The 10,220-nt window shown below is 46.1% G+C and overlaps 3 protein-coding genes across 3 annotated transcripts; 1 reads left to right on the top strand and 2 right to left on the bottom strand.

Annotated features, from left to right (window-relative positions):
- Positions 1-851: 851 nt before the first annotated feature.
- Positions 852-5,612, top strand: CSUI_000494 (dihydrolipoamide acyltransferase). Its single transcript, XM_068060728.1, has 2 exons — positions 852-2,831; positions 3,620-5,612. The coding sequence occupies exons 1-2, from the start codon at positions 1,348-1,350 to the stop codon at positions 3,858-3,860; spliced, it is 1,725 nt and encodes a 574-aa protein (XP_067927320.1). The 5' UTR covers positions 852-1,347; the 3' UTR covers positions 3,861-5,612.
- Positions 5,613-5,950: 338 nt separating this feature from the next.
- CSUI_000495 (uncharacterized protein) lies at positions 5,951-7,437 on the bottom strand. The gene has a single exon (XM_068060729.1). It carries the CDS (start codon positions 6,597-6,599, stop codon positions 6,372-6,374), a length of 228 nt encoding a protein of 75 aa, XP_067927321.1. The 5' UTR covers positions 6,600-7,437; the 3' UTR covers positions 5,951-6,371.
- A 57-nt stretch (positions 7,438-7,494) lies between these two features.
- CSUI_000496 (peptidase m50b-like protein) lies at positions 7,495-9,590 on the bottom strand. Its single transcript, XM_068060730.1, has 2 exons — positions 8,656-9,590; positions 7,495-8,152 (listed from the first exon to the last, which is right to left on the bottom strand). The coding sequence occupies exons 1-2, from the start codon at positions 8,942-8,944 to the stop codon at positions 7,629-7,631; spliced, it is 813 nt and encodes a 270-aa protein (XP_067927322.1). The 5' UTR covers positions 8,945-9,590; the 3' UTR covers positions 7,495-7,628.
- Between the last annotated feature and the right edge of the window lie 630 nt (positions 9,591-10,220).

Below are 10,220 nucleotides of genomic sequence, written 5' to 3' on the forward strand. Positions count from 1 at the left end.
GAAGCGACGGCAGGGAGAGGAACGTCATACACAGACCTCTTAAACTACGGCTGCCGCGGAGCTGTTTGCTCCACTGGCTTGTGAGCAGTAGAGTGACTGTGCTGATTCATTCTCGGACGTTACCTTTTTTTTACAGCACGCAGAGGAAGTTTGTTTGCGATAAAGGTAAATTGTACGCCAGTACAAGAGTAGCCTCCGAGCCGTAGTTAAGCATCATCCCGAAAGATTTGCGGGGGCGTGTGACTTCGAAGGGGGCCACACGCTATTCGTGTACAGCTCGCTACACGTGCAGACGTCCGCTCTACTGTATATGTGCGTGTGGCTTTGCAAACACGTCCGTTCTGTCGCAGAGCTTCGGCAGTTCAGTCTGCCCGGACAGTCGTTGAGCACATGTCCTAGCGCGGTGAGCATATTCGAGGTCAGCGTCCTTTTACCTAGTTTATACAGCCGCCTGTTCCACTCTCTCAAATTCTACCTCTTTAGCTGCACAGAACTCGGTCTCGGGTGACTGCATGCCACTCTTACCACAATCCGTTCAGCATCTACGAGAGAGAAAGCAGGGGTGCGGCCCTGCACCCATGGACGATGGAAGAAGGACCTGTTCCACTCTATGACTTCACGTCTTCTTTCTAGTCGGCTTGGCAATGACGACAGTCATCGTCCTGGAGACTGACTTTCTGCCTGAACACGCGAAGTATACTGCCCTGAGCTCCTGCCCCAGGCTGATCTATCCGCGACTGAGATTGGAGACGGCGGGCATGCGCAGACGGCAGGAAGCGAGGCTTTTGCTTCTTGCCCGGGTGCGTGTGTAAGCTGGGGGCTTTCGCTCTTCTTTTTTCCCGGCTTCTTCAAATCGTTTGTCCCATTCTGGCACCTTGCTGTTTCCCCTTGCGTCCTTCCTTCCCTACTATGTCCATCGCATTTGAAGGAGGTGAAAGACTAGGTGAACAGAGAACCGTGTACTCTCGTTTTCGTCGCGATTTTTCTCATCGCTCCACGGCCGCAAGAAGAGCTGTATGCGGTTCTTGTGGGTTGCTTTTCTGTTTCACATAACCCAGTCTTCTCGTTTCCTCTTCTGTGTCCTTGTGTATCAAGACACACTGCCCTGTCTCAAAGAAGAACTACGGACTTCCCATCTGTTTTTTCTTCGGACGGGAGACCGATGGCCCTCCCCCCGGTTTGTTTGCTTTTTCTTAACTTTTCACCCGGAGGGCTGCCTTTCCTACCGAACACGCCGTTACAACAGATCAGGGTCCTATTCTTTTTCGAGATGGTCTTTGCCTAACAGCTGCGGTTGTCCCCTCTCCCAAAAAGATCTCTTTCTGCGTTCTCCCTCACCTTGGCGAAATGGTTTCGGCAGGTCGGGGCCCGCTCCTTGCGAGGGCGGTGCCATCTTCTTCCGGTTCTGCTGCTTTTCGTCGTTTTCGGTGGTTCCGATCATGGGAGAGGCCTACAAAAGTTTGCAGCAATCTTTCTTCTGAATTGTTGTCGTCATCCCCTTCCCCTTCGTCATCTCAAACCTCCCTTTCGCCCAGCAGGACGCGTTTCTTTGCCCGATCGTCTTCAGATCCCCCAGCACATACTTGTCATGACTTCCTTTGCTCTGAAGGAGACGTCGCGGCGGCACACCATGGAAGGAACTTCCTTTTAGGGTTATACTCAACCTCTGTGCACAAATGCTCAGCTTCCCCTTCTTTACCGGCAGGTTCAGATGTTCCGTATCGTTCTCTCTCGACTTCTGTAGGTTCTTTCTGTTCTCCTGGAATCTCTCCCCCTTCGATCGCATGCAACCTCCGCACTAGTCTTCCCATTTTTTCACTCATTCGATTCTTCGACACGCCTTTCAACTTCACTGCCGCTTCCTCTCCTCTCCATGTGGTTCCTCCTACGTCGCTCACCGAAATGCGTCCCCCACTGATAGACGACCTGTCTTCCTCTCTTCCTATCTCTCTCTTTTCAGAAACCACCGTACAGCATCGAAACTTTAACAGTTTACCAACCTCTTTCTCATCGAGTTTCTTTTGTTCCTCCCTGGAATCATCTCTTTCAAGAAGTGGGCGAATGTCTTTCACCGTCTCTTTGTCTTCTGTTCATCAGAATCTCGTTCGCCAGGCATTCGAAGATGACACAAGTATTATGTTGAAGTCTTTGGATACTCGGTATCTGTCCTCCGCAGCTGCTTCGCCCCGAGCGCCAGGGGGGGAGGCTCCGGCACATCATTCTATTAATGTCCCTTCTTTAGGCGATTCAATTGTTGAGGGAAACCTCTTGGAATGGAGAAAGAAGGTCGGAGATCCTGTAGCTGTTGATGACGTCGTGTGTGTAATTGAGACAGATAAAATTACTGTTGAAATCCATAGTGATTGCTCAGGGGTTCTTATCTCTCAAGCTGTGGGAGAAGGTGCGATTGTTCATATAGGTGAACAGCTAGCTGTTATCGATTCGGCCGCTTCCGCTCCGACTTCTTCTCAGGGAACAGCGTCGAGCCCACCAAGTGGGATGCCTCCATCCGGGATGAACGAAGGAACGAAACAGCCACAATCTTCTTCGCAGCACGGAGAAGGTTTGAAAGGAAAACCAGGAGACGAAAAGGCATCTATAGGGAGAGTTCCCGGGGATCATCGACACCATTCTCACCATCCGTTTCCTCATTCTGTTTCAACAAGAAAACGTGTACCTCTTATTCTGTTCAAATTCGCTCACCGGAAAAGAGCTAAAGAGGAACCCCATCTTTCTTCTCTCTCTCATCCGTCATCCCCTCATCAGCTTGCCTCCTCTAGCCCTCTTCTAGAATTTCCAAATGGAGCAGAATGTTCGGATCCTGTCTTCGAGTAAGATTTCCATATAGCTAGCCAGGTGTTCCCCCCCGCCATCGTCGTGGCAGTTTCTTCGTGTGTGTATATAAGAGGGAGTTTCTTCGACGAGTGTACAATGGGTTGGCTAGCCCTGCAGAGTTAGTCCCAGGAGACCCAAAACTGGGCCTTCTGCTATAGAGATTGACATCAGCCAAATCTTTCTTCGCTTTTCACATGCATATCTCTCGTTTCGGCCTGATTTTGTATCTCTCCCCGTGATATGTACACGATCCTGCCTGTAGATATGTGGCGCAAGCATAGCTATGAGTCTGTATCTAGATATCCGGCGTGTGCTTCGATATATGAGTCTACATGAGTATGTATCTGGATACCCGGTATACGCATAGACAGCTATAGGTGTGTATTTAGTGTATAGACATTGGGGAACTATCTTGCGTTGTCTTTCCACTTTTCCGGAAGCACTGTGTCATCAGACTGCTAAAAAGACTGAATAAGGAGGCGTAAAAATTTAGTGGTGGAAACACATGGAGAATCTTTTCTCTTCTCTTCGTATTCTCTTCTGATGCTTCTGTTTGTCATTCTCGGAAGAGTAGAGAGACAAGATGGTAGACAAACAGATATAGAGATAGATAGAGTGTATTAGTTAAGCGTGTGTGTTTGAGGAGACTTTTCTGATGTGGCTCAAGGACAGCATTTTTTTCTCCATCTCCTCTGCCTTAGCCTTCGATGATCAAGCTTTTCCTCGTATGTTTCCCTATCTTCTTTTTTGCTTCTCTTCTTTCCGTTCTCTTTCCTCGATGTAGGCTGTGGGGAGTTCCTCGTTTTCAGCCGCTGAGTGAAGAAGAAATTGAAGCAATCAATCTCGGCGGAGCAAGTGTAGGGGATCGACAAGGGCCGGGTGAGCCGTCGTACATCTGGACCATGGAGCTTACTATGAAGCCAAACCCTGCTCTCTCTGATCAGAAGAAGAAATCTTCTGCATCTTCTTCGGGAAAGGGAGGAAAAGGAAGTGAAGGAGAAAAGAAGATGACTCAGAAAAACTAAGCTACAAGCAGACAGACACACACACAATCGTCGATGCGGGTGATATTGATGCGGCTGATGAGGCTTATCGTAGAGGTAAACAAAGAGAGGTGGCACACAGGTGATGAAGACAATCTTATGAGATGAACCGACTGAGAGAGCAGACGAGAGGCTATCTGTACAAGGTAGAAGATCGAAGAGAGAGGAGAGAAAAGAAGCGAAAGAAAAAACACATGAAGAAGACAGAAGGAACATGAAAGAGCTTGATGGTGCTTGATCTATGTCTCTCATGAGAAATTCCTTGTTTGGATGACGTACAAGGCTCGACGTCATCACCGATCACAGTGTCTCCCGGTATGACAAGAGAAGCAGGCCAGGTGCATAATTACGGAGAATTGAATGGTTTCTTTCTCTAGAGCTTCATACGGAAGATCAGTGATCATGGATACAGACCAAAGTATTTCAATACCCTGCTCATCGTACGTATGCACGTGTTACTGCATGCAAGGTGTGTTTGTGTCTACGATGTATTTCTAAATTTCAAGCGTCTTTCTCTTCCCTGCCTATCTGAAGAAAGGCGAATACACATATCCATATATGACGAGGTTTCTATAAGACCAAAAGACGAGGCAGGAGGCGGGAAATAGAAGTCATCGAGAAGAAGATTGTAAGAGGCAGTAAAGGGTCGTACTCCCAGTGAAGAGACAAGGGGAGAGGAGAGACAGACTCGAAGGGAGAGACAAGAAAAGAAGAAGGTGAAGACGGATTCTCGCGGTCAAGAAAGGCAAGATCATGAGAAGAACAACCAAGATGAAAAGCAAAAGAACAACAAGAGCATATAGGAATGTCGGATAGTAACTTTTTTCTTTCCTAAATTTTTTCCGATGTCGATCTTTCCATTCGTCTCCACCTCCTCTCATTCTCTCCTGGACATGCACAACACTCTCTATCTAGTCTATAAGTGTACAGACCCATAGACGACGTCTCTCCCCCGTAGTACATGCGTGTGTATGTGTACACATCTATGCTTCTATCACCAGGGGAGAATCAGGTTGTCGTGGGCGCGAGCGGGTGTCGACTTCGGCTCTTCTCCTGTAGCGGCATTCGATGGCATTCCTGTATTTCAGCTCGTTTACACTCGTATCATATCTATCTGTTTTCATCTACAGAGATCTCTTATGCATATATATATTTATATAGCGTACCAACACGTTTAGTAGTATAGTACTGCCACTACGATCATGATGATCGGACGTCCGCTGGGTATGTTATGTGCCTTGACATTTTCTATGCCTTGGACAAGGGGGAGAGGTATACTGGGATCGCGCGGTTGGTTGCAAAAGAGAAGAAAGAAAGACAGAGAGAGTGAGGGGAGAAGGCGAAGAGAAAGAAGAAAGGTCTGGGTATGAGAAGGCGGACTTTTTCTTTGTTGATTTAGATATAGTGACTACTACGTGAGTAATTCGCTGTCAGCCTCGATTCGTCTTTGCTTTTCTTGTTAATCACCTCTCTCTCGTGCCTTCTTCTTCTGTTATGATGCCCTCCTTACCTTCCCCGGGGATGCTGTATAGAAATGGAGAGAAAGAGAGATGGAACGAGAGGGGAGTGGACTGTACCAGCTACTTGATTGAGTGGATTCTTCTCAAGGCTGTGTCTTCATTTGGTTGTCTATGTTTCTACCTTAATATCAGAAAACCAAACGTCTTTCTCTTCTTTCTCTTGTAGAGAAAAGTCAGAAGCTCGCCTTCCAACCTCCCTGCGGTGAACAGAAAAAAAGGTTCTCTTTGCTTAAGCCGGTCTCACACAGGTCACCCCAGACCGGCATGTGCTGCGTAAGAAGAAGCTGCATAGACAGGTATGGGTAGAGATAGACACCTAGCTGTAGACACATAGACCGGTACCTAGAGATAGGTAAAGTGTGTATTATAAGTGATTCGTTGTTATGAGAGAGAAATATTGAGATGCTGTGTTTGACATACGAGTCGTGTACGGTGGGTCGTATAGAGGTGATTTATACTCGGTAAGGGAAAGCGAGGTGTAGAGAAGTTTGTATGGAGAAAGCTTATGAGGATGAGAGTCTTCAGTGTCTGAGAATGAAGAAAAAAGTTAAGGAAGGAACGAAAGTGAAATTTGAGATACACAGACGGAACCCATCTCGCGTTACGACACTTCTTTTAAAGAACAAAAAGGAGTAAGCCGAGAGAGGAGAAGGAGACGAAACGCGTAGAAGAGAAGAGAACCGAGGCGAAAGACGCGTCAAGATGAATGATTATCATTTTCTGTGCTTCTCATATTAAGACACATGATCGAGAGAACGAGAAAGAAAGGAAGATAACTCTGGGTGAGGGTGAGAGCGAGATAAGATTGAGAAAGGAGGTCTTGGGCTCTCCTTCAATCTCTCAGAAGATGGTAGACTGAAGGGAGCCGAGATGAATGAATCTTGAGATGTTTCTCGGTTGCCGTGGGCGGGTAAAAAGTCAGTTAGAACAGATACTTTTTAAAATGGTCTTACATCTTGACAGGAAAATCCATTCACTTAGTTGGCTCAAAGTTTTCTTTCAACTGTGCTTGCATTGAAACAAAGAGAGGCAGAAAGAAAGAAAGAAAAAAGATGACTCTCGAAAGAGAGCTAAACCACCCCAGGAAAAAAAACGACGACGCGTCTTTCTTTCCCTTGCCTGTTGGTACCCTTCCTCTAGTGTATGTACACCTTAGAGACACTTCTTTCTTGATTTCTCGTCTAACTAAACCAAACTGCATTCCTCATCCCGAATACTCGCGACACAAAGAAATACTACACAGCAGCCAACCGAGAGAAAACAGAAAGGAAATTCTCCTGAAAAGATACACCTGTACATGGATCTTCCAGAGATATATACACGTATATATCTAAAGACACATAGGCAGCATAGATATATGGAACAAAGGGAGGGAGAACAAGAGAGATGAGAGCAAGCTGGCGTGAGCGGGTTGGTTGGCCGAGGCGAGTCAGAGACTGATTCGTTGATTGATGGTGATGAAGAAGAAGGTTGTTTTATCTCAATCTTTTTCTTTCTTTCGGATCACTGTTCATTCCCCCACAAATGCACTCGTAAGAGAAGACAACAAACCAAATGTCTTTCGGTGTATCCTCATCCTTTCAACCTTCTGCAAAAAGCTCGCCGCTTAAACCTTAGGGTGTATGTACACCTCGTGATAAATGCGGAGCAGGACGCATTTGTCTTGATGGGTGAAACTTGACCGGCAATTCTTTCTCGTAGCTCCTTTCATGAAATTTCTACAGAAGATTTCAAGAGGAGGAAAAAACGGACAGGAACACAGAAAGCTAGAGAAAGAAAGAAAGAAAGCTACAGACAGATCAGAACCCACGTATGCCAGACTCTCTCAAACACCTTTTCAACTTGACATCCTAGTCTTCTTCATATATATGTACAGGCAACAAACATATGCATACATGTATGCATGCACATATGTATGTATATATATATCTGCATATAAGGAATATGAAGAGAGAGAACCTTTTTCTTGATCGATTCCTCCTGTTTCGTTCACTTCTCGTCCCCTTTCTTATAATTCTCCAACCAAGCCTTGCTCTCTTCTCCCCCCTCCGTGCCTTCCTCTGCTTTCCCTACCCCTCCCCCATCTCGCATCTTCTCCACCTCTGTCACCGTCTTCTTCCCCAAGCAACAACACCCCGACGACGCTCTTCCTTTCTTTATTTCTTCTTTTCCATGGAAGACGTTCTTTATCCCAAGGAGGAGCGATGCCGTCCTCCATATGGACGAAATTTCAGAAAGATTCATTCCCGACGTCTTTGATAACAAAGAGAAGATAAAGAGTGATAATGATGAAAATGAAAGCGAGGCAGGCCCATAGGACTCCACAGAAGCGACTACTACAATGAGTCAGTTTCGCATACTTATAAGAATCACTCTCGGGTACTTTTCTTCGTATGGTATCATCCCATATGTCCCATACACCATACATAGCATTGATAACGCCTAAGAATAAGATAATGACACGAAGAGGCCAAGGAATCTTCATCATCTCCGTCCAGACCCACATCCCTAGGAGGAGCAAGAGAAAGAAAATACAGATAAGACGTAGAGACCAATTCCTTGCAAAGAAAACGAGAACAATAAGAAGAAAGAAACATAACAAACCGCTTGCTACACGTAACGTCCAAATGTTGATAGAACCCATAAGAAGAAAGAAGACCCCCCAGAAACAAGATCCTAGATACCCTGCCGGAAGAATCACATACATGTTGCCTCCGGTTGTCTTCGTGACTCCTCCTCCATTCGAATGAACTTCTGAACAAAGAAGAAGTCGGTCCAGAAAGAAAGAAAGAGAGGGCAGATAACATCATATTCAAGATCAGGAGGAGCCCAAGAAGAAACAGAAGCACAAGGAAGAAAGACAGAAGAAATACGGATAGATTCATTTACGGGTAGGCAGAGCTGATCTTGGCTGTGTTGACGAGAGAGTGTGAAGGTGTTCTGTTCTCTTTCTCTCTCTTTTCTGTCTGGACTGCTGCTGTCTGTACACTTTGAAATATCTAAGAAAGACCTTCTCAATCGAAGAGATGCAAGAGATTCATGTCTACGTGCCTAGGTGGTTCACCTTAGTCCACAACAGAGACACACAGGCTGACTCCATCCTAGTCAAGACGCATTCGTCATTGTGTTGTGCCTAGGTCCTGACAGATACCGTCTATTAAGATCCACCAGAGAGGAAGAGAGAGTTGAGAGGAGAATCTTGGAGGAATCATGTGTTAGGTATCCCCTGTACAGAGAATGCCTCGGTGGTAGCTCACCTATCCCGTGTACTCTGCCGCAGGTCATCCATGCAGCTGACGCATGCCCAAATTCATGAAGAAAGACTGATAGCATTTTGAATGGAAGGAGAAGTTCAAATCTCCCAATGCGAACATGCCAGAGTAAGATAGAGATAAGAAGACCTCCTAGAACAATCCCAAAGGTTATCCATTGACCCCTTTCACAACACGTTCGTAAGTTCCAGTCGAGATGACGAGGAGCCGACGTCTCAGACGATGTCTGGATAGTCGGGTCTTCCGACACACTAGCCAGGAAATCACCCGCCATCCTTTCTTCGAAGGAAAGAGACAAACAAGATGAACGAAGGAAAGAAAGAGAGAAAAAGGAAAAGTCAGAGAGAAAGACAGAGGTGGTGAAGGAAGGTGTTTTCTGTTGAATGGCTGTTTTTCACCTTCCCGACCTCCTCAGTTTGGAGCTCCTTTTCTTCAAGGCAAGACAAGACGACGACGAGAGTTGAAGAACGCGCGGCGAGGGCAAGAGATGGTCTCATCCACGTGAAGATTGTTGACAAAGATGAGAAGAAAAAACATGAAGGAAAATAGGAAAGAGTGCGAAAGGTTCACGACACATACCCATGAGGAACAGAGAGAGAGATGCGAGAGGGAAGAGGGAGGGAGATTAGGTAGAGGAAGAAGACAAGAGAGGAATCTTGACGTGTCTTGGCAAAGACAGAAAAGACTTTCTTTCGCGGGGGCTTGCTTGTTCTACACCTTTTAGAATGGCTAGACTAAAAAGAAAGAGGAAGAGAAAAAGACAAAGAAGGAGTCAGAGAAAGGAAGTAAGAATGGACGGGTGATTCTGATCTACATGGGAAGAGTGGGTTGAGAGAGTTGTGAAGAGACGACAAGTTGCAGGGGTTGGAAAGATTGTTCTTCTTGTAACAAGTACAACAGACGTCAATCTAAGAATTTCTAGGGACATCAAAAGCAAAGAGAGAAAAGAAGGCTCTTTATTTCCCCAAGAAACGTCATGAAGTCCCTCTTACTAGAAAGAAAGAAAGAGAGAGAGAAAGAGATAGGAAAAGCTTGTCGTCGATGAGCTACCGAAACGCTTGCCGTTGTCGGCCGCTAGATCTCGGTGACGATGAGGATAGTACCGTACCGATTGGTGTGAATCATTTCTCTCTCTCCCCACCAGTCTTTCTCTTTCCTTCTTTCTCTATACATCTTTGTCACAGTAGGGAGTTTCAAACGTTCTCTAACTAAGAGCAGGTTTGTTGTGGAGTTTCTTCTTTCGATCCGAGGAGACAAGCTTGCTTGCTAGGTGTATGTGACACGAGGTAGTGGACCGACTCACTCAGCAGACAATAAGGCTGACGTATCTTCCTTCTTTCTCTTCGACTTCTCCTCTTTACGTCCTCTTTTGCATATCAGATAGCTATTATGCTACGAATACAGGAACCTGAAAATCTTTTGACTAAGTAAATCAGCAAGTGGGTGTGACAGCTTATTGAGGGTCTTCCACACTCGGTGACACTAGACTTCCCTGCACGTAGGGTATAAGGTCCAACCGCTACCAGTACGCCAGAGAGAGATGGCGGGGG

The sequence above is a fragment of the Cystoisospora suis genome (genome assembly GCF_002600585.1).
Source record: "Cystoisospora suis strain Wien I chromosome Unknown contig_186, whole genome shotgun sequence".
Classification (NCBI taxonomy): domain Eukaryota; phylum Apicomplexa; class Conoidasida; order Eucoccidiorida; family Sarcocystidae; genus Cystoisospora; species Cystoisospora suis.